The 22,667-nt window shown below is 55.8% G+C and overlaps 8 protein-coding genes across 8 annotated transcripts; 4 read left to right on the plus strand and 4 right to left on the minus strand.

Annotated features, from left to right (window-relative positions):
* Nucleotides 1-613: 613 nt before the first annotated feature.
* On the minus strand, nucleotides 614-2,031 carry PG986_012407 (uncharacterized protein; the record flags this gene model as incomplete). The annotated part of the gene is made up of 4 exons (XM_066848629.1): nucleotides 614-704; nucleotides 896-955; nucleotides 1,037-1,311; nucleotides 1,372-2,031. 4 exons carry the CDS (start codon nucleotides 2,029-2,031, stop codon nucleotides 614-616), a joined length of 1,086 nt encoding a protein of 361 aa, XP_066695325.1.
* A 1,411-nt stretch (nucleotides 2,032-3,442) lies between these two features.
* PG986_012408 (uncharacterized protein) lies at nucleotides 3,443-4,528 on the plus strand (the record flags this gene model as incomplete). Its single annotated transcript, XM_066848630.1, has 1 exon — nucleotides 3,443-4,528. The coding sequence occupies one exon, from the start codon at nucleotides 3,443-3,445 to the stop codon at nucleotides 4,526-4,528; it is 1,086 nt and encodes a 361-aa protein (XP_066695326.1).
* Nucleotides 4,529-5,299: 771 nt separating this feature from the next.
* Nucleotides 5,300-6,660, plus strand: PG986_012409 (uncharacterized protein; the record flags this gene model as incomplete). Its single annotated transcript, XM_066848631.1, has 6 exons — nucleotides 5,300-5,369; nucleotides 5,425-5,579; nucleotides 5,627-5,672; nucleotides 5,835-5,998; nucleotides 6,092-6,343; nucleotides 6,589-6,660. 6 exons carry the CDS (start codon nucleotides 5,300-5,302, stop codon nucleotides 6,658-6,660), a joined length of 759 nt encoding a protein of 252 aa, XP_066695327.1.
* Nucleotides 6,661-7,395: 735 nt separating this feature from the next.
* On the plus strand, nucleotides 7,396-9,828 carry PG986_012410 (uncharacterized protein; the record flags this gene model as incomplete). Its single annotated transcript, XM_066848632.1, has 2 exons — nucleotides 7,396-8,209; nucleotides 8,573-9,828. The coding sequence occupies 2 exons, from the start codon at nucleotides 7,396-7,398 to the stop codon at nucleotides 9,826-9,828; spliced, it is 2,070 nt and encodes a 689-aa protein (XP_066695328.1).
* Nucleotides 9,829-10,141: 313 nt separating this feature from the next.
* Nucleotides 10,142-14,083, minus strand: PG986_012411 (condensin complex subunit 1; the record flags this gene model as incomplete). The annotated part of the gene is made up of 4 exons (XM_066848633.1): nucleotides 10,142-10,312; nucleotides 10,385-12,862; nucleotides 12,909-13,174; nucleotides 13,225-14,083. 4 exons carry the CDS (start codon nucleotides 14,081-14,083, stop codon nucleotides 10,142-10,144), a joined length of 3,774 nt encoding a protein of 1,257 aa, XP_066695329.1.
* A 1,021-nt stretch (nucleotides 14,084-15,104) lies between these two features.
* On the plus strand, nucleotides 15,105-16,610 carry PG986_012412 (Cell cycle serine/threonine-protein kinase; the record flags this gene model as incomplete). Its single annotated transcript, XM_066848634.1, has 1 exon — nucleotides 15,105-16,610. The coding sequence occupies one exon, from the start codon at nucleotides 15,105-15,107 to the stop codon at nucleotides 16,608-16,610; it is 1,506 nt and encodes a 501-aa protein (XP_066695330.1).
* A 498-nt stretch (nucleotides 16,611-17,108) lies between these two features.
* PG986_012413 (uncharacterized protein) lies at nucleotides 17,109-17,581 on the minus strand (the record flags this gene model as incomplete). Its single annotated transcript, XM_066848635.1, has 2 exons — nucleotides 17,109-17,336; nucleotides 17,456-17,581. The coding sequence occupies 2 exons, from the start codon at nucleotides 17,579-17,581 to the stop codon at nucleotides 17,109-17,111; spliced, it is 354 nt and encodes a 117-aa protein (XP_066695331.1).
* A 1,392-nt stretch (nucleotides 17,582-18,973) lies between these two features.
* On the minus strand, nucleotides 18,974-22,345 carry PG986_012414 (uncharacterized protein; the record flags this gene model as incomplete). Its single annotated transcript, XM_066848636.1, has 4 exons — nucleotides 18,974-20,186; nucleotides 20,257-21,655; nucleotides 21,708-22,067; nucleotides 22,135-22,345. 4 exons carry the CDS (start codon nucleotides 22,343-22,345, stop codon nucleotides 18,974-18,976), a joined length of 3,183 nt encoding a protein of 1,060 aa, XP_066695332.1.
* Nucleotides 22,346-22,667: the final 322 nt, after the last annotated feature.

Below are 22,667 nucleotides of genomic sequence, written 5' to 3' on the forward strand. Positions count from 1 at the left end.
GAGACTAGAGAAGAAACAGGAATCCGATTCAGGATAATGGAGGGTTGAAAGAAATCAAGGTTCAGATACCGATAGCAAGGGAGGCTAATCACTTAGGTAGAGCTTCGAATAGTAGTTATCGTGCCCCCAAAGAAACTATGTGGTGAGAGTTGTTGAGTAAGGATAGGAGAACGACCACTTGAAGTGATGGGACAAGCCAAGATAGAGGCAGCCTAACCACCCACTCACGCCTTAGTTCCCCTGCCCAAAGAAACTGTGCATCGGGTCGTCTCCTGCTGGACGAGAAGCTGCATGGATAAGACTTCACTTTGGTCAGGCGCCATGGTAGCTGTCATACCTTGGGTAGAGGAGAACGAGGAGGCTCCACGCATCATGTTCATATTCGCGGGAGCCTGTTTGGAAACTACAAAGGGCAAGATAGCCTGGTTAGGTCTGCAGGTGCTGTAGGTAGTCGTACCCATTGACCTCAGTGGATGTTATTTTAGAAATTGAGGTGGTCCGAAATGGGAGTGGGCAAATCCTTGATCGGGTAGGGAGGGTACTATTCGTCCGCTCCGTCAACAGACTTTCCACGTCGCTTTACTGGGCGATGCTTCCCAGTAAAATGGCCAATTTAAGGACTCCAGTCGACCGAGCGGAAGCCCGCGAGATGATGTCGCTCGGCATGCTTTTCAATATCTTGTTCTTGGGTGTTGTCTGCAGCGCTAGAATGAAGGAGGCGAAATTTCATTGAGAACTCAGGGGATATCGGTTGCCACATACAGAATATCGAACAAAATCTTCACGTAACGTGTCCTTGAAGGTTTGCATATCTGTATATACTTGATCTACGAGTATGTACAGTTATTTATCGAAACACCTATCGTATGGTTGGGGAAAGGGAGGGAAAACACACCTATGGAAGGCGAGAATGACAACAAAGACCCTTGGCTCGAAGATGCGCACAGTTCGGTCTCTGTTGCTAAGTTCTTGAGCCATATTTTGATGTTGTGGTTATTGTAGGTAGGTCCAGACACGAACTCTGTTTGCCACGTACGCTGAAGATGATGTGAAAAACCGGTGTGAAATGTCTCGCTTGGGGTTGTGCATTTGAAGACGCTTTAGCAAACCGACACCCTCCCACTGCGCCAGGCGAGCCAAGGCAATCGCCCAGAGGTTTCTGTGCTTCTTGCCCAGTGTCGATCCTGAGCCAGACTCGTGATCACGCAGGATGATGCACTGGAGAGCCATGCGCTTGAGCTGTTGCGGCGGGTGCTTCATAAGTGCAAGCAGAGCACCATGGCCGACATCTGCCCGCCCCAGCTCAAACGACTGCAGATTTTGCCACGCTGCTGTGAGTATAAGCCATTGAAGGGGGTTTTACCATGGTACTGGAATGCCTTCGTGATGAAACATGCGTGTCAAGTTGATCTGAAGATCGCTTAGACTTGCGGCATGCCGGAGGAAGCGGCTAAGGCGTTCCGTTTGGGTCGGGTAATTGCTGTGAACACGCCGGTTCTCTGCGATCTCCAGGTCCAGTTTGATATCAATGAACATTGTCGTGAGGTTCGATATGACGGGTGATACAAGAGGTTCGAGGTATGAAGGAAGCATGAGGGCTTTCGCAGCAAGGTTGACAATCTCGAGTCTCTCCGGCCGTGCATTTGACCTCCCCAGAGCATAGAGCACTACGTTCAGGCACTGAGACTGTAAAGTGCTATCGCCTTGGATGTGCTGCTCCGTACGCCGCTGCCCCGGTGATTGGTGTATACCTGTCTGTCGGTTGAACCTCGTCGACACATACCTCGTCCCATTTGAAGAAGTATTAAAACTGTATTGAACACCACTTCCGGAATAGAAGTCCCGCACGGTAACCACGTCAGGTCGGATTTTGTCGAAAGCGGTGGTCAGCATGTCGCGGTCCAATCCAGTACCCACGAAGATAGACTGCTCCAAGGATCGCAAAGGATTTGGCCTGGCGGTACACGACCAAACCTCCTCAGAGCCAATAATGACATGTTCGAGATATCGAGCCAGCCTTGATGTTGGCATGTCAACGAGGGTTAGCAGGCTGAAATAGTTGCGCACTGTAGACAGGGACAGTCAGTTACTAGACTCTCGGTGTATGATGCGAATTTCAAAGGAATAAACTTTGGTAGGCGTACTGTACTGCCGTTTCCTGAAATGCTGCCGGGCAAAATATCGGAAGAGCAATGCATACAAGACGCAAAGCCAGGAAGTCTGCGCTAGACAGGTAAGCGAATACCTCCAGTAAAAGCCCTGATGGAAAATTCTTGAGGAAGACAACCATCCTGGAGCCCAATATTAGTTTTGGATGCTGCTAGAGATCTATAACGGTAGTAAACGGTCTCCCTTCTAGTGAAGGCAATGGTGTTCATGCCGACCGATGCCACCTTTCGCACAAGAAGCAATTAACAGCCATGTGGGCTGGCTTGTCCACGCTGCTTTGTTGCTGTGCGGAACTGCATGTTGGGTTGTGTTTCTCCCCTGCTTGCTTCGCGTCGAGAACGTGGCCACGTGAATGCAGCGCCAGCGAGTCGCAGTGTTGGTCATTCCTCATGATGTACCCTTTGCCGTGTTCAGGGTGTCGGCTGGCTATGCGCGATGTGTGTTGGGTGGGCGGGTGGAGTCGGCGCTCTACGGTGTCGGCACCGTGCTACTGTAGAATCCGTGAACCGAAGCCATGCTAATCCTACACATACGCAAACATATGCACACAGTGAGCCGTGATCCGTTGTTGCGTACATCTCAAGGGGCGCCATGGCATTTGGGCGAGAATCGTTTAGCGTCTCAGCGTGAGTAGCTGCCGCCCAGAGGGACGGATGGGTCTTCCGTCGCGTTAAGAGGATGGGGAAGGCGCGCCAATCTTAACAGGGAGTTCAGCGCAGGCAGAATGTGTTGCAACTCCGTAGGCCGCAAGCAAGCACGCAACCGCGTCTAAATTGTTCAGATCATCCCTACTGGGGTGTTAGCAGGATAGTGATGACAGCAAGCAGTCGTGATGGGGGTAAAAACAATAAGAATCACGTCCGAACGAGATGGTGAGCGTCATGGTGATATGCTCATGTTGCAGTTGATTTTTGAGTTGGAACGCGCCCACTGCAGGCAACCTGTAGCTGCCCATTTCAGGTGCCTGAGGAGGCGCTGTTGCACCCCCAAACCCCACAAAAGTCAGTACGTAAACGGGAGCTCTGCGCTGCTGGCTTAATTGAGGTTGGATTAGGCCGTACCCGTTAACTTCGATGGGGGATCAGACCACACTATCACGTCCATCAACAACAAAACACATCCTGAAGTATTATAACCATCGTAACATCTTTGTCCTTCCAAACGACTATCTAATATTTGTTGCTCTCTTGTCTGAGTATAATCCCGTGTTCTTCGCTCTTGTTCGGGCGGTCGCTCTGATCCCAGTTCAAGTGCAAGGCGGCTCCTGCTCGCCATGGCCACGAGACATCTGGACCACGATACTGGCCTAGTCTACTTCGAGCACCAGTTTCGGCCTCAGATCTCGCATAAAGACTGGGACAAGAAACCCATCAAACGCGCACGTAGGCCGCGCAGGAAATCCAAAGGGCCTCGGTCCTTGATGGACATGGCAATGACCGCCATTGGAGATAACTTGAGCCTACTCTCACCAGAAGCGTTGCGCGAATGCCCAGAAATGCTCATTTGGCGCACCTGGGATCATTTTTATGACGAAGGCCGTCTTCTCAACTTCCATGGCTGGAAGACCTTTCTCGACACCTTGGCAGGCAAGAAGCACCCGGAAAAGCAGACCGACCCCTTCGAGGAAGCGTTCCGCTTCTACCGTGTTCCCATTGCTGAACCCAGGGCCCCTCTGGCCCTCTTCCTGACCCCATTGAGATCACCGGCAGCCACCTTCCTTGTGCGACTCACCATAAGTCACGGCGCCTCATTCGAAAAGAACGAGATGTTGGCTCTGGCTGGCTTGGAGAACCTGTGCACCCTTTCTATCATCTCCCCAGAACTGGATCCGACGACATGCACGTTTCCCCGCGTGGACGATCGTCTAGTCAGAGAATGGTCTCTGCTGCGTCACCCCTTTCCGTCCTTGCGGGCTCTGAGGATCTGGGGCAACGACTTCACCACTTTCCGGTCTCTGGAGCATGTCCTTGCGTTTCCTGTTCTCGAGGTCTATAATGTTGCCGGGAAATACACGGACTGGAATTCTCGGAAGCTTGACGGGAGGTATCAATGCCTGTGGATCCGAGATCAACCCGAAGATCCCGACCAACCCATCGACGCCGCGTTTGGCAAAACCAGCAAGCCATATGTTACCATGTTCCTCGGTGACGTGGATGAGGTGAAATACCGAGCCATATCCCCAACATTGAGATACGAGATTTGTAACACCTATGTGCGCAACGAACATGCCCCCAGGCTCGAAGAGGCCAGGAAAGTATCGAAGCGACCAATCCATTCCGTTTCTGACCCCGCGGCTGCATCCAAACACAAACGGCATCTCAACATCAATCAAGTTCTTGCCCAGTTTTGGACCACTTGATGGGGGCTGGAACCATACCGTCGGAGTGTTTGGCCCAAATATCCAACGCGCCTCGCCGTCTACCCATGAGCGGCTTCGATGGGCTGCGTGCTTGATACGTCCATACGTTTATTTCGTGCATACTTGCCTCCAAGCTTGCAAATCAGCATTGTCTTAAAACAACCGAGGCTTAACGGCCGATAGGCCAGAACGGTGCGAAGGCTTCTACCTTCTTCTCAAGCCACGTGCACTAATGACTACGTAGGATGTGTTTGGTCAACAGTTCATCGTACTCACTGGGACAAAGCACGTTAAAGAATACAATGATCGGCAGAACGTTCGTTTATATGTCAAGCGAGATGCAAACTCACCCACTACCGGGATACAGAGATAAAAAAGGAGAGCGGCGTAAGGAATATACCCCCGAGAGGATAAGCGCAGGAAACAGGGCGTCCTAGTGGTATTTCAATCAATTGAAGCCTCGTCCAAACATATTCCCTGAGGTTTGCGTCTTGTTTCGGCCCGTATGAGCATCTACAGCTCAGAGGAGACGCAGAATGCAGTTATGGTAAAGCTGCGAGAACATGAACAATAACGAGTGGGCCTCAGAATCAAGCCTATCCGAATTACAGTTCATGGCATCGAGAAAGTCCATGGGCGGAGTGGAGGGTTCTTGGCATGCCAAAACAGCTATCAGAGTCCAACAAGGTTTGAGACATCACAGCTGACCCCAGTTTGTTAGGGTTAGCCGAGCCGAAATGTTCTCAAGGCCAAGCCTCGAGGCATATCAACATGGCCCCCGACTCCCCGCCACTTCCCACCCAACATGCTCTTCGAGTCGGGCAGAATTTCTTGACCATACGTCCGAACACTCGTCACCTATCTATTTGATATCATGCGACTCTTGCACTCCACAGTCATCACTGCCGCTCTCGTGTCGTTATGTGTCACCAGAGAAATTCCCTTCAGAGTGAAGCAATTCCAAGATCGATTGAGAGAGGGAAGACAATGCGACGAGACGCTGGCCTCGGGCCTCCGTACCTCTTTGGATGGCCCTAAGAGTATCAACAATGTAAACTCGAGTCGTTCGTGAACACAGGGCTGACATCAACATTCTAGCTTGGTACTATTGTGGCGACTATGTCAATTCCACAGGCAGTTTCATGTATGCTGCCAGCTCAACGGCAGCTTCAACAGAAAACCAATCTTCCAAATTGACGATTGACTGCAACGGCACACGGGGCGGGCCAGAAGACACAGGGCTCTGCGACCGCCTCTACCATGAGCCAGCCAAGAGCACAGCATTCCAATATCTATTGAAGGGCAGCGGGATTCCTGTCAAAGACTTCAACACTTATTTTCACCCTTACGTCGCGTTGGGAGACTTCCGGACAGGCCAAAGAAGTAGTAGCGACTTCGTGGAATTTGACCCCCCAGGATGAGGTGGTTGAGCCCTTGAGTCTCGTGGCTGTAGTCTGCAATGAAAAGATGGTAAGGAAAGCCCCAACCCATGAGGAACTAAGCCTTTTCGCTGGCAGGCGTACGTTTCTTATCTCAATTAACCTCTTTCACCCCTTTCCACAGTTCTATGGCTTGTGGGCCGACACCAACAACGATACTGTGCCCCAACCCCTTGTCGGACAGCTCTCGGTTGCCATGGCCAAGATGTGCTACGGCGAAGATGCCGTCGAGACACAGCAGCGGCTTGACGCCAGCGACCTCATGTTCTTGGCCTTCACCGGCACCCAGGCGGCCCCGGGTTACTATGGAGCTAATTGGGGAGCCGAGACGCCTGAGGAATTCGAGCAGGGTCTGGCCTTGTTGGGAGATAAGCTCGTAAGAAAGCGGGTCTTCACCGGGACGGCCGCAACTAAGGGGGCCTGCCGGGCGCCCTGATCCTCTTCGCCTTCGTGGCGGTTAGCCTGGTTATCTATTCATAATGCGGGGGGGAAGCTAGAGCAAAGGGGACGTGGGTTACGGGACTGCATCTTGGCACCACCATTCTAGATGATACTCCCCAAGACGGCATGATATGCAATGGGGAATGTATAGGACTATTAATGGCAATGCCCCTCGCCCAGCCTTTGGTCCGTGTCGCTCGAGCTGACTGTCGCGGTGTCGACTACGTCGTCGTATTCGTCCAATATGCCTAGTTTGACCCATCCAGGAGCCCCGAGACATCTTCAGTCGGACGCGACGTCATCCGTGCCCCAGCGTACCGATCTGAAATCAGACCAGTCATTGGAATAGTCAGCGAGAGAATGTGGCTGCCGGTTGCTCGGGGTCCCTTCAGACGGCCCACATTGCCTTTTGGACGCTCGCATCTCAGGCCTACGGGGCGCCTGACTGGAATAGCTTTTCGCCAAGCGGCGTAGGAGATCCGAGCAAGGCCAGCCAAGTGTCGCAAACTTGAACTGCCCGCGGTCTGATCTCTAGGAAGCTAATTGAGACGACTTCGGACGGCGGGGGATTGTTGGCTGGATTGGCAGGGAGCTGTCTGGAGGGCGCCTTTAGCCGTTATAGATCCAAGAATTCGCTTCTGCCCTTTTAGACTTTTTCGATGCAGCACTTGACTGACATGCGTACAAGACAAAGCGACATTGGCATTTTCCCGACGACGACGACGACGACGACGCTTGGCCTCATTGTTTGCGCAAGAACCTGTTTACCCCCGAACCTCTGCGTGTAAAGTAGAAAGTGTATAGGAGAGACACTCATTTTTGCTGATCGGATTTCTTCACAAGAGAGGCAGAGCAAGAAGGGACACGGGAATTTCGACTTGACTTCTGCTATTGTCACACTTCAGATCGTGATATTAACTTATCTTCCCCGTTGACCCCGGTGAGCAGCCGTTCAGAGACGCCGAAAACCCAGCAAGCAACCTCAGCATGGTCCTCCATCCCACCACCGACGAGGAAGACGGCGGCGTCATCGAGCCCCTCTTGACCCGTGCGCCGTCCAGCACAAATGCCACCATCACCCAACCGCAAGGGGCGACAGAAGGCTACTTCACGATGCCGGCACCAGACCAGAAATACTTCCACTTCGACGGCGAGCCCCAAGCCTATACCTCTTCCCGGCGCCACAGCATCGGCGGCTACCATCATCACCATCACCACCATCATCATGACTTTTTGGTGGCTCCTCTGCGCCCTTTAATGCTACCCGACCAGCCGCGGCGTGCCCGTCACCCTCCTATCGCCGTCGACGAAGAGGCCGTCATCCGCAAGATCGACCGCCGCCTGATGCCGCTGCTATTCCTGACCCAGATGCTCGCCTCGGCCGACGCGGCCACCCTGGCCAGCGCCGTCTTCCTCGGAGGCCTGTCCCAGGACGCCCATCTGCAGGGCGACGACTACCGCGCCCTTTCCGCGTGGCTCTTCCTCGGCTACCTCTTGTGGGCGTACCCGACCTGCTTCTTCCTCTCCACGCTGAGCACGGGTGGCCCGGCCGCGACGAAAGGGAAGAGGGGCCGATCCACGTCCAATACTTCGTCCTTTTACACATCCATGTACTCGGCGGGATCTTCGGAGTCCCTATCGCTCTTCTTCCTCTCCTCGGCGTCATCCGACTCGTCCTCCATCATCTCCACCTCGTCCGACTCGTCCTCGTTCGCCTCCGTCTACTCGTGGGACTCCGCCTCGCCCAACAAGAACAAAGGGAACGGTGCCGGCGGCGATGGAAACGGCAACAACAGAAACGGTGACGCCGAGGACGCCAAGGACGAAGACGAGGGCATCCGCTTCGGCGTCGCGCGCTACCTCGGCCTCGACACATTGGCCTGGGGCGCCGCCGTCGCCGCTACGGCGCTCACGACCAACTACGCCGGCCTCGCGGCGGCGCGGTTCCTGCTGGGCGCGGCCGAGGCGACCGTCATCCCGGCCCTCATGCTCGTCACGTCGACGTGGTACGCGCGCGACGAGGTGCCGCTGCGCACGGGTATCTGGTTCGCTGGCAGCGCGGCCGGCGGCGTCGTGACGACGGCGCTGAGCCATTCCTTGGTCTTTCTGCACGGCATCGGCGGGGATGTTGAGAACGGGAGCAGCTCTGCTGCCTCTACAACAGGAGATCTTAACAGCGGCAGCAGCGATTTCATGGGCGGCGATTTCGGCTTCAGTTTCTTCGTCGGCATGCTGCCCTCCTGGAACCCCTGGCGCTGGATCTTCGTGCTCCTGGGCGCCGCGACGTTCGCATGGGGCTTCGTGATCCTCTTCCGCCTGCTGGACCCCATCTCCTCCTCGTCCGACTCTTCGAACTCCGCGTTCCCCGGGTCCGCCGCCGAGCGCCAGTGGGACCTCGACCGCGTCGCGGCCTCCGAGAGCATCAGCAAGCAGCTCTGGGCCCGCAGCAGCCACGTGCGCCCGCGGCCCGTGCCGGACTGGAAGTGGCGCCAGGCCCGCGACTGCCTCCGCGATCCGCAGACTTGGCTCATCGCTGCGATGTGTCTGCTGTGCCAGGTGCCCCTGGCCAGTACGCGGGGACTCGCAGATCTAGTCCTTCTAGGCCCTGGCCCTAGTTCCGACTCCGGGCCCAGCGACGACGGCTCGTCCGCGCCGACCATCATGCCCATGTCCCTGCAAATCACCTACATGCTCCTAACCATCGCCGCCACCATCGGCACCGGCTGGCTCGCCAGCCGCTTCTGGTCCCTGACCTGCACCCTGATCGCCCTCGCCGTGCTCCCGCCCGTCATCGGCAGCGCCTGCATCGCCAAGCAACTGCACTACCCCTCCTCCGACAGCACCAACAACGGCAGCGGCGGCAGCAGTCTGCTGGACGACGACCCCTGGCCCCCGACCCCGACGCACCAGATCCTCGCCTCGATGCTCCTCTGCACTGCGCCCGCCGTGCTGCCTTTGCTGCTCTCCCTAATCCAAGTCAACATCCGCGGCCTGACCAAAAAGACCACGACGCAAGCCCTGGCCCTAATCGCCTACTGCCTCGGCAACCTCCTCGGCCCCCGCCTCTTCATCGACGACCCCTACGACGACATGTTCCCCTCCCCATCCTCCAGCGAAGACGAACGAAGAGCAGCGAAGGAAGCCTCGTACCACACCGCCGTCCACACCATCCTCGTCTGCCACGGCCTGATCGTCTGCTTCGCCCTGGGCCTGCGGGCCTACCTGCGCCGCCGCAACCGCGCCAAGCAGGACAGCGAGATGGCCGAGGTCATCGACGCCATCGAGTACTCGCTCTACCGCGGCGCCGTCGACTCGGACGCCTACCGGCACGAGGCGGGCGACGAAGCCGGAGCAGGCTTCGCCGACGACTTTGACGACATGACGGATTGGAAGATACCTGGTTTTCAATACCGTATCTAGAAAGCCCAAGCGTGCCGGACTGCTCTACGACTGTCACTGCTGGTACTCGTTTACTTCACGGCTGTATTTTGATATTCTTCATTGAGTACAGAAGAGCGGTATAAGATAGGTTTAGAAGCGTGGAAAACTTCAAAATGTCATTTAGAATAGCATGTAACCACCTGATGATATCTTTCTCCCTTGCCTTGGAGGCAACTCCGGACACCAAAAGCAGCGGGAAACCACATACATCCTCCCAATGTACAGGCAAATAGGTCATCTCTTCGTTAAAAGTCCGTTCGACAATTGATTTCTCACAACCTCAAATAGTCTCTCATGCAGCCGCTGGCATTATCTTGAAGCCCTCACCAACCACCTTGGCGATCTCCTCATTCTTGTGCTGCAATTGACCGAGGGCAAATGCCACATCATTCCACTGCCTCTCCGTGTCGCATCGAGGCAGACGGGCGGCCAGCTTCTCGGCAAGTTGCCTAGCATGTTTGTCCTGTAAATCAGATATTAGCAGCTGGACATAATGACAAATACTGAACGCGAAACGAAACCCTTGGGAACTTACCTTCTCGACGAAACCAAGGAGGAACTTGACAACCCTCTTGAAACTCTCCTCTTCCAGGTTGCCGGCAGACAGAAGACTGAACATATCCACAAAGTGGTTGTAAACAGCATTGTCCTTGGTGCTGAGCTCCGTGAAGAACATGCGAGCCAAATCGGCAATCCTCTTGTCGCTGTCCTCGAGACACTTGGCCATCTCACCAAGCTGGCCCTTGACCTTGACCTGTCCAGCGAGAATCAGGAACGTCAGTGTCATCAAGCACGTGCGCTTGACAGACAAGTCGGGATCAGCCAATCTTCGGTACAAGAAGTCGGTGTTCTCATCAATGAGGTGGTTGAAGCAGACGGCCATATCGCCCAGTGCAATCACCACGTTAGATCGGACCGTCGCATCAGGACTACGCTCCATAATGGTAATCAGAAGCGGCAGGTGAGCCTCGCAGTACTCGGAGCTGATGCACATCAGCTTGGCAAGACAAAGCGTAGCGGCAGCTTGAAGGCCCTTGTCCCTGTAGATGTCACTTCGGGAGCAGATCTCGGCTACCATAGGTCCGAAGTTGGCGAGTAATGACTGGGGGCCAAAGAGCAACTCCCGCTCCCGAATGTGGGCCATAGCTTCGGTGAAATCATCTTCAGTAGTGCCGCCAATCAGATCAAGCTCATCGCCCTCTTCGGGCGCCGGGGTCTTGGACTTGCGGCCCTTGGACTTGGGCGCGGCCACTTCTGGCTCGGCCTCTGCCGTCTTCTCCTTTTCTTGCTTCCGGCGCTTGAAGTCGAGCTCGCACATCTCCAGGTGGACAATTTGCTTGATGGCGACATGGCCGACGATGAAGAGCAGCTGCGACAACGCAATCGCCGCCTTTTGCTTTGGCTCGACTGGTGGCTCAGGAGTCGGCTGATTGACAGCCTGGGTCGGCTCGTTAAGTGCAGTAGTCAGACCTTGGGGGTCGGGAGCAGCATTGGTCATTGTTGCATCCATATCGCGGGAGCCAGGTCTTGATGTGGATGCGGCTCGCTGCAATGCGAATACCGACTTGGTCTTGTGCTTGATAATCTCGCCACAGAGGGCATCCGGGTGCTTGGCGATGGCATAGATGGCATTGATGGCTTGCTCAGCAACACCGAACCACTCCTTGCGATCACTTTGTACATCGGTGATGGCAGCGAGCTTGCCCAAAACAGCGTGATCAGTGGGCAAGCGGCTGAATTTGACTGGCGAATCCTTGGCTTGACGACCGGTGGGGTTTAGCCTGCGCAGAGCGATGCAGGTATACTTGGCCAACTGGTGGTCGCTTCGTCCGTAAGCACCCAGACCGGTTCGTAGCATAGTTTCCATTTCGCCAACCACGATTTCGGGGTTGGCGGATGCGAGCATACCCAGGACGATGATGGCACCGCGACGCTGGGATCTCGAAATTTCTCGCTTCTGGTAGCCGTAGACCTCCCACAACTTCTGGATGACAACGTCCGAGATCATGCCACCCTTCATCATGGTCGCCAGTAGTTGTTCCAAGCTGGTCAGTTCCGCAGGTGTCGTTCCCGAAGTCAGACTGATCATGTTACGGGCAATGTAGATGGCCGCATCATTTTGACTGAAGCTGTCAGGCGCCTCGAAAAACAGTCGCTTGTAACAATCGATCAGATGCGTCTGCACACCCTTGCCTTCGTCGCTGTTGCCCTTGGTCCAGATAAGTCGCAGCATGCGTCGGATGCCGACCATGTTGTCTTCGATGTTGTAGGCGTTCCCAATCTCAAGGTAGTCCATGGCCTCGATGACCTCGGACTTGTTCTTGGAACCCAAAAGTTGGCACACGGTGGGTGTCGACTCCTGGAGCACCTCGATAAACTTGAGCGCATCAGTGTAGTACCGCTTGGTCAGAGTGAGCTTCTCGATCGCCTCGGACGTGGCGGCATCCTCCTGTGCCTTGCGGACAATAGCCGCCTTTTCCTCTTCAGTCATCTCCTTGGGCTCCCTAGGCTTCTGAGGAGACTCGAGTTGAGTAGGCTCGTCCACAAGAGCCGCGTTGGTAGTGTCGCCCTGCCCATCGCCCAGACCAGGTTCACCAGCAGGAGGCTGGAGAGCATCCAACTCTGCGTCAACCTTATCCAGTCGCTCTTGCCAGTCCTTGCGGGAAAGCTGTGCGCCGTGCAGGACTGTGAATGGGTGTGTTTTAACCAGTGTACCCAGAAGCTTGATCGCGTTCCTTCGGACGTGACTACTCTTATCCTCTAGGCTACGAGACGCAAGCTCGGCAGCCCTTTGGCGGCGCTTGGGAAACTTCTGGTCAAGATCACACAGCCTTGTGTAGACCTGGATTGCTCTGCATCTAGAGTATGGGTTGATATCGAGGAAACGCTCTTCAAGCACATCGAAGAAAGCGTTGAGTTGAGACTTGTGGTTGTCGCCGCGTTCTTCTTGCCGGGAAAGGTATGCGATCATGTTACCACATACCTCGATCAACGAGCAACGTAACGTGTATGACTGCAACTGGTTAGCCAAGAAGGATACCGAGAACATGGTGCCGTACCTCGCTGTCTAGCTGTTTGGCAAGCATTGTCATCTGCTTAATCACCAGCCTGGGGGCCAGCTCTGACAGTTTCACGATAAAGGAGGACACAGACTTGGGGCCTCTGGTATCATTGGTGCTGAACTCCTTGTTGCTCAGTTCCCGCAGACTCTCGTCGGCAAGTTGAGGGTAGTCGTATTGCTCAGCGAGAATGTGTAGGAATTCCGCCATTGGCTCCGACAGATGCTCAAAGTAGGTCAAGTTCTGGACGATGGAGATCTGGGCGGCTGTTTGACGGTTAATACGTGAGTCTTGGGTGCTCGAGGTTGCGACATACCGTATCCGTGACCATGATGCTTAACAGCGATGCAAAGCACCTTGAACCCATGCATCCGAATAGCCGTGTTTTTTGTCCTTTGCTCGCTTTCGAGAATCATGTACACAGGCCTGGTCAACAGGCCGATGAAGGTGTCGCGTTCACTGGTAGTAAGGAAGATCTTGCCCAGCTTCAACTTCAGTACCTTAGACATGACGTCGAGGGCGATTTGCAACTGAGCAGCGCTGTCCCAGTTTCCGTCCTTGTCTTTACCGGCGGCCGCCTTGGCCTTTGCGCCTTTACCTCGGGCACGCGAGACGGGAGCGGTGGATGACTTCTCGGCGGCTTTCGTCTCGACACAGGCAATGGCCCATTGCAATAAGAAACCGTATACTTCGAGGAGGGTTTTGTGGTGGGCAATAATCTCCTGCTCGTCGGGGCTTTCGAGGTCGTGGTTGATGGCGTCGGCCTCGGCGGCCAAGCCACTCATTATCAGATCGAAGATCTTGCTGAGGGCGTGGGTGGGCAGAAATTGCGTGCATCTGGAGCGGACAAATAGTTCAGAAGTTGATCCTTGCAGTTGATATGCGCTGGGACGGTTTGAAGTATCACGAACAAAGGAAATATTGGGGGAAGAGGGTGCACACTTTAGTAAGAATTGTAGCGAGTCGAAATAGGCGGCTCTTGTTATCGAGTCGGGGTTCTCGGCGACGGCGTCGACTATGGAGTTGAGGACGGGGTTGATGACGGAGTTGGTGAGGGACTCGGGGTCGTTTTCGCAGTCGACGAGGGCGCTGTCGGCTTCGGGGGTGGCGACGCTGGCGGGATCGCTCATGTAGTGCTTGAGCGCATCGTTGATATCGAAGTTGATGGCGTCCATGTTGGGCTGCGACTTTGCGCCGGATGCGCGCGGGCAGTGACAAAACAGAAGTTGAATACAAAATTCCTCCAGGCAATGATCAAAAAGATGAAAAGGCGCAGAACAATTCGCCCTCGCTGCGTGGGTATCTTTTTTTGGCGGAGGTTATCGTCGTCGTCGTCTAGTCGTCGTCGTCTAGTCGTATCGTATCGTATCGTATCGTATCGTATCGTATCGTATATGTCGTCGTGGACAATGGGCGGCGGGATGGAGATGTTGTGATGCCAATGCAAAAAAGTGGGTTTGTTTCTTTTCCCACTTCCCACTTCCGCTGGACTCCCCTCCAGCAACGGATTTGTTTTTGTTTGGGTTCTGCCCGACAGGGAAGTCGCGGTGGCAGCTGGCGGGTCCGTCGGTCCCTCCTTTCGCTCGCTCTCTCTTTTAGCTGAACCCCCACCATAAAAAAGAGAGTGCCCGACTTCCAATGGCAAATGGCTTTAGGGTAAGTAGGTACCACGAGGTACTTATTAGCCACTTGGCCTCCAGTGCACAGCAAAAAGCTGCTGCTGCAAGGCGCGTCGCGGGCCAAGTTCCGCGGCCTCTGTGCATCAATCTTCCTTCGGTGCCCACCCAATCCAGTCGCAAAGAAGCAATAACAACAAACAGACGGACTCCCTGACCGAGAAATCAATTAATCAAGTCGACTCTCTTCTCGGTCAATGCCTCGTCCTTGTCCATATTCTGCTTGCACTTATTGATTTATATTGCTTGCTAGCCCTCCCTCCCTCCACTCCACCATCTCCTGACTTGAGACTCCGACTTTCCAGAGTTCAGAGTCCAAGAACCTTACAAGTGCACCGCTCGCATCCCGGCTTGTCTCTCCTGGTACTTGTCGCAGACATAGATGTTGGATGGGAAGGGCGAACGATCTTGATATACGGCCAGTCGGGATAGAGTGGATTTGGGGTCTGGTTCATCTTCAACGGGCTGGGCTGTGTTTTGCCGCATCGCTCCACCAGCAGTCTGGAACATGGCTGCCACAATGAGTCGACGGCGGGTGCCGAAAGAGCCCTTCCAAATCCACGAGGACGACCCGACAGACCTGTCCGACGTCGAAACCGAAGAGAGTCAAACACAACGTGCAGAGGACCTGGAGGCGGAGGCGGAGGCGGAGGCGGACGAGGCTCAGCAACAATTGGAGGACGAGGAGGATCAAGAGAACCAAGAAGAGGACGAGCCGTTGGACGAGGAAGAGGGATGCGAGTCGGACTCCTCAGATGGCAGTGAACCCGTCGACTTCACTGTCCAACAAGACATGGAGAAGCTCAACTACACGTTTCCCGCCTTCAAAGACAACTACCGTCTAATCAAGCGAATCGGCGAAGGCACCTTCTCGACCGTCTACAAAGCAGAAGACGTACGTTACGACCGCTACAACAACAGCTGGGACCTGGACGCCAGGGACAACCAGTGGGAGGCGCCGCCACCGCTCAAAACATCGTCCAGCTCACGATCCAACTCGAGATCGAACCCCTCGCGGAAACCGAAGAAATTCGTGGCCATAAAGAAGATCTACGTCACCTCTTCCCCTACACGCATCTTCAACGAACTGGAATTGCTCCACGACCTCCGCGACTCACCCTCTGTGTGTCCCCTCATCACAGCATTCCGCCACTCCGATCAGGTGCTGGCGATCCTGCCTTATTTCCGACATCAGGATTTCCGGAAATACTACCCCAACATGACTGTTCCCGACATCAAGCTTTATTTCCGCTCTCTATTCACTGCTTTAGCCGCAGTGCACGAAAAGGGTATCCTTCACCGAGACATCAAGCCCACCAACTTTCTCTACGACCCGGACAAGCAACGCGGTGTGCTTGTAGACTTTGGCCTGGCTGAGCGAGAAGGCGTGGATCATAAGCCCTGTCTCTGTCACCTGGATCAAGAGTCCCGTAGGCAGAAGATCCGGGCAACATATGCCCTCAATGCGTCACACGCCGGACCCCAGCCCGGATACCCCAAAAACGACACTCGTCCTTCACGGCGTGCCAACCGCGCAGGTACTCGAGGATTCCGCGCCCCCGAAGTTTTGTTCAAGTGCACAGAACAGACGACCAAGATCGACATCTGGTCGGCCGGCGTCATCCTGCTCACCATCCTCTGCAAGCGCTTCCCCTTCTTCAACAGCACCGACGATGTCGAGGCCATGATCGAGATCGCCACCATATTCGGTGTGAAGCGCATGCGCCAAGCTGGACAGCTGCACGGCTGCGTCTTCGAGACGAACATCCCTAGCATCGGGGCCCAGGGTTTCAGCTTCGAGAAGATCATGCTGTGGAGCACGTGCCGCAGCGACGGCAGCAAGGACAGCAAGAGCGAGCTGACAGACGAGGAGAAGGGCGCCGTCGAGTTCCTCGGCCGCTGCATGGATCTGGACCCCAGTCGCCGCATCAGCGCCGAAGAGGCCCTCGCCCACAAGTTCTTGCAAATAGACAGCGAGGGCGAGGCCGAGGCCGAGGGAAGCGAGGAGGACGTTATGATGGTGTAATAATAATGGTACGACACGATGAGACATGACCCAGATAGCTGACTTGAATGGAAATGAAACTGTACGATATTATTGCTCATAATGACCTGCTTCCCCAGGGTTGAGGTGTTGCCCTTTGCCTGTCTGGTTAGATGCCTACCGACGGTACCAGATATCCCTAAAGGGATTAATACAGTGAATACCATATTTTCAGACAAGCTGCAACTATTCTTTAGTTCACGTGGTTGTCTTTCGCCTGTTTCCGCCAGGAGTATTTTCATTCTATCTTCACGGTCGCAGAGACTGGAGCAAGTCATGCCAGTCCTGGTTCAGCTCCTCTGGTCAATCTCTGGCAAACGTGTCCGTCTACTGACGCCTCCGCGATAGCTTCTCGTCCGCCACGAACAAAGGCGTCTCCACGGCGATGTCCGCCCCCAGCCGCATGAGCCGCGCCGCTGCCCGCCACGGCCGATCGTCGCAGTGCAGGTTGTCCTTGATCAGGTCCGACAGCAGCGACTCCTAGTCGTCGAGGAAGTTGTTCGCCCCCGGCAGCAGCCCGTCGGCGGCGGAGCAAGCCCCGTCCAAGAAGGCGCCCAGCTCCACCAGCGCCGCCCGGAACAGCGGCGTCTCCCCGTACAGGTCACGGCCGTCGACGGGGGTCCCCGCCTCCTCCAGCAGCACCCGCAGCACCGCCGTGTGCGCTGCTATGTGTAGTAGGACGTGGTGGCCACCCTGCGGCCGGCTGTCCTAGTACTTGGAAGGGCCCCATTCGCCTTGGATGGGCGCGTAGGGGGGGGGGCGCCCAGGCTCCTGATCACCCTGCCATACAAGACGTCGCTGGCTGTGCTATAGATCCTGCGACTCACGACGGCTAACCTGGCCAAATACTTTTGATCTCCGCACCCCTCCGCGATGAAAATCAAGAGTTCATTAGGAAGTTGCTCAATCTTGGCAGTCGGTCTCCTCAGCTTGATCCAGGTAGCAGAATCCATATTTGGGAGAACATAGCGCAATGCGTGTTTCACAGTCCCATAACATACTTTTTGTTTTCTTTCTGCCCCTTTCTGCCCCTTTTTGCCCCTTTTTGCCCCTTTTTCTTTCTTTTGCTTTTCGACTCACACCAGCGCCGGCCAGCAGAAGCAAGTCACTTACAACCGAGCAAACCTAACATATATCGACTTGGAAAGAAATTACCATACCTTAATACCCCTAAACTCCATAAATAATTCAACATTTACGACGCTCATGGATTAGAAAAACCTCCACAGCAGCCGGAGAATGCGCAGGAGAAATGTCCCTCCCAAGCCACCTTACATTCGGTCGCCCGTCTACGCAGACCATGGCAGCAATCCCGAATTATTTCCACCAGCCTGTTAATGATCCAACACATCTCTACCCAACTCACCCGATGATGACAGAAGCCAGCTCGGGACTTTACCCTCGGGACATGGGGGCATCTCATATCCAAGCCTCGGATTATGCCTTTACCGCCCAGGAATGCATGAGAGCCCTTGACATGCCTCCTTAAAAGATTATCGCACGGCAGAGAGCGTCAGATGATACATAAAGTGCTAGCTAAAGGAAAGAAAGAAAGGAACAAAAGAGAAAGGCACTACGGTGCTAATAAATACACAAATGAGATGTCTAGCGTAGCGCGCTAGGCGCGTCAAGGGGCGAATCCCTGTCTCCATCCAGCTGCGACAAAGATGCTGCTCACGACGGTTTCGGATTGAAAGGCCACCAATTCTAGTTCAGTATCAGGGTGACACAATCTCACACCTCCCACGGAACCAAGTCAGGCGTTACTCCGATCAGCGTATTCGACTGCTGGTTCCTCTCTACACTCACAGATGCCATGTTGTTGATTGCGCCGATATACACGCTCTACCACACTGCGTCATCCAACCCAGCGTTGACTCTGGGCCTGATCGTACTAGTCACATTCGCCTTCGCAGGGGTTATGGTGCTCATGACCCAAGCTAGGCGGGCAGAGATATTTGGGGCTTGTGCAGCATAAGCTGCAGTGCTCGTGGTGTTCGTGAGCGGCGACTTTGTGGGAGGCTCGCAAGACACATGATAAGCAAGGATCGGCGGCAACCGGGAACAACTCCAACAAGACGCCAGAGGCTACTTCCAAGCGACAACCACACCGGTCTAGATTATTCCATCAGTGATTTTTTCCTTCATAGAATCATGATGTAAACCAGCACTCCTAGATCATGGGACCAACAATTTTACAAGATATACACCAAATCGAGTGGTAATCTCTTCATGGACTTCAAAGGGGTTCAAATATAACCCAATAGTTATTCAGTCATCAAGCAATCGAGGTATGCGTAGATATTCGTGACTACATGACCAAGCAAATCAAGAGTGGCCTCATCTCAACCGACTATACTCTCAAGCACAAACTCAAACTCCTCCTCCTGGACCTTGACCGTCAAGTCGTCCCTAACCCCAGGCCCACAAGCCGCCGTCCCCACGCCCGTGACCTTGTAAGACAGATTCAGCAGCGTCGCGTCAGCGGGCACCAGATCACACGGATGCTTCGCCTTCTCCAGCATCTCGGGACTGTACCTCGTCGCAGTCCAGCTGAAGCCGTCGCCCTGTTCCTCCTCGCTGGTCTTAGCCAAAGTAGCCTTGATCCCCGCCCCGTAATGATCCCCGATCCGGACCCACCGGCTCGCCATCCGGTTCCCGTTCTCCTGCGGTACGTCGTAGTTGACGAACAGATCCTCTCCGTCGACGGAGGCAGGTCCCCAGATCCCCATCCTCTGCGCCCCGCGCTTGTCGGGATACGACTCGCCCGGCCCGAGTCCCAGCCAGTGGACCTGGGCCAGGCGCCTCGGCAGCCGCACATCGAGCCCGAGCCGCGGGATATGCGTCGGCGCCGGCCCCGTCGGACTGACCCGCATACGGACCCGCAGCACGCCCGCCTCCGTGACCGTGTACGTTGCGCGAACATCGAAGCCCCAACCCAGGATCGGCGGGGCGAGGTACGTATGCGCCTCGACGCTGACGAAGCGCCCACCATCGTTACTCTCAGGCGCCGTCACGCGGAACGACCGCAGCTGCGACGCGAGCCCGTCGACGCCGTAGTGCCGCCAGTACGGCCAATCGCCCGGCCGATCGTTATCGGTCGGCGCGCGCCAGAAGTTGGGCAAGAGCGCGGCCCTGGTCGCCGGGTCGGTCTCGACGAGGGGCCGGCCGCCCGCGACGGTCCAGCGCGTGAGGTAGCCGCGCACGCGGTCGAAGGTAAAGGCGAAGCCCGGGCCGGCGATCTGGCAGGTCGCGCGGGCGTCGCGGACGGTGAGCGGGCCGCTGCCGGTGCCGAGGCTGGGGGTGCGAGTGCTGGCGCTGGCGACGAGCGAGGATGAGGATAAGGGGGCGCCATTGCCGAGCTTGGTTTGGAACCAGGCGATTTCGTGGGCGGAGTCGGCCCATTTGGTCGCGGTGCGCAGGGCGAAGCGGATGGTGAGGAAGATCTCGCCCACGGCGGTGCTGAACTTGGCCAGGTCGTAGGGCACGCGCAGTTCGGTCTTGGTCCAGGACTGGACCTGGGGGATGTCGAGTTCCCCAGATTGGAGCAGTGTTGCCCTGGCTCGCGGGTTAGCCAACGACGTCCTATCAAGAGATTACCATCCAAGTCGGGGATTTCGTTACTTACTCGTCACCGAGGGCCTCGATCCGGTACGTTGCCACCAGGTGCTCCAACCCCACAAAGTCATACTCATTCGTGATGAACACCTTCCCATCCTCCATCTCGAACTTGACCGGCTGGATGACCTTCTTCAGCTCCGTAAGACCCGGCGTAGGCTTGTGCTCACTATTACACAACCCATCCATAACAAACGTCCCATCATTCGGCTCATCCCCGAAATCCCCTCCGTGCCCGTAGAACCCGCCCTCTTCGTTCCAGAGGCCGTGGTTCGCCCACTCCCAGATGAACCCGCCCTGAAGGCGCGGGTACTTGCGAAACATGTCCTGGTAGTCCTGGAGCCAGCCGGGCCCATTGCCCATGGCGTGCGCGTACTCGCACAGCACGACGGGCTTCTCGAACGAGCCGTCGGCCGCGTTCACGCCCACGGTCTCGACCCAGTTCGTCAGGCGCTCCATGCTCGGGTACATGTACGAGTACATATCGGCCGACTTGGCCTCGACGTCGCCCTCGTAGTGGACGGGCCTCCCGGTATCATCGAGCCGCTTCGCGAGGTCGTACATGGCAGCGTGGTTGCAGCCGTAAAAGGCCTCGTTGCCGAGAGACCAGATCACAATCGACGCATGGTTCTTATCCCGCTGCACGAGCTGGCGCAGCCGGTCCTCGTACGCCGCCGTCCAGTCCGGGTTATCCGACGTGAACTTGGCGCTCTGCGGGAACGTTAGGGCCTTGCGGGCCTCGTAGTCCATCTCCTCGGGGATGTCCTGGGGGCGCGCGACGGCGTCGTAAAACCCGTGGCACTCGAGGTCCGCCTCGTCCATGACCCAGAGGCCGAGCTCGTCGGCCATGTCGAAGAGGCGCGGGTGCGACGGGTAGTGGCTCGAGCGCAGCGCGTTGATGTTGTGGCGCTTCATCAGCAGCAGGTCGGCGCGCATGAAGTCGAGCGGGACCGCCCGCCCGAAGCGTGGGTGGTGGTCGTGCCGGTTCGTGCCGCGGAGCAGGACGCGGCGACCGTTGACGGTGAATATGCCCTCCTTGATCTCGACCTTGCGGAAGCCAACGTTTTGGACGATGGTCTGGAAGAGCTTGGAGTCACCTCCTGAGGACAACGCTAGCTCTACCTTGTAGAGATAGGGGCTCTCTGCCGTCCATTTATTCGGATCGGAGACGGGTATCTCTATGGTGAGGACGGAATCCTTTGCGTCGTTTGCTTTTTTGGTGGCTAACGCAATTTGTTCCGAGCCATCCCGCAGGACGCACGAGATCTCATGGTCCGCGGCCCCTGACAAGGCCACTTCCACTTTCATCGTTGCATCCTTGTAGTCGTCATCCAGATCAGTCTTGACAAAAAAGTCCTCAATTCTGGCCTTGCCAGGGAACGCCAGCAAGTAGACGTCCCGGAAGATTCCTAGCACAACAGTCAATATCAGGCACGCTTCTAAGAACTTATTAGTACTTACCGGAAAGCCACCACTGATCTTGATCCTCAATATACGATCCCTCGCACCACTGGTAGACCTGCACAACCAGCTCATTATCACCACCCCGCTTCACCTGGGCCGAGACATCGAACTCGGCCGCGTTCCGGCTGCCCTGGGAGTACCCCACGAGCGCGCCGTTCACCCAGACGTGGTACGAGCTATCGACGCCCTCAAATCGGAGCCGTAGCTGCGAGCCGGCTTCCCAGCTGCTGGGCACGCTGAAGTTGCGCCGGTACGTGCCCGTCGGGTTCTCCGTAGGGATATGTGGGGGGCAGACCGGGAACGGGTAGATCACGTTTGTGTAGTGCGGTCTCCCGTGGCCCTGCAGTTGCCAGTGTCCTGGAAAATCGGTGTGTTAGTAGGGTATCCGATATCCAAGTCCAGGGTTGCGGTGCGCGTGACTTACCGGGTACGTTGATGCGAGACCAGCTGCCCACCTTGGCCAATTCGTCGCTCCCGACCTCCGGGGCTTCCAGGGGGCTCTCCGCATAGTGAAAGTCCCATTCGCCGTTCAGCAGAACGGAGGTCTCGGGGATCCAGAAGGCACGGGTCGGCAACCGGTTCCGCTCCAGCACTTCCAAGTTGGCGTAGTCTGGCTTGGAACCTTCGGACGCCATGTTGCGGCCAGAGAATAGATATCTCGGTCTTCCAGTGCAGTCAAACTTCTGCGCTGGTGGCAGCTCTTCGTATACTTGTCCCGCACACGCAAGGTTAAGGGTAAAGGATCGGCCACTGAAAATGCAACTGAAACTCGGCTACAAGAAGTCTAGTCGCGAGTGCTGTCGTAATCCCCAAGTATTCGAGTTTTGTTCAAGCTCGGGCAGAGCAGTTTGGAGAAGAGCTGAGAAAGTTGGAGAAAAGTGCAAGAGACAAGTTCAAGTGAAGTATGTGTAACCCCTGAAATGAGGGATAAACCAGATCTCTCATCGAGGTTCACGG

This window comes from Apiospora aurea (assembly GCF_038362705.1).
Source record: "Apiospora aurea strain CBS 24483 chromosome Unknown utg000008l_segment0_segment0, whole genome shotgun sequence".
Taxonomy (NCBI): domain Eukaryota; kingdom Fungi; phylum Ascomycota; class Sordariomycetes; order Amphisphaeriales; family Apiosporaceae; genus Apiospora; species Apiospora aurea.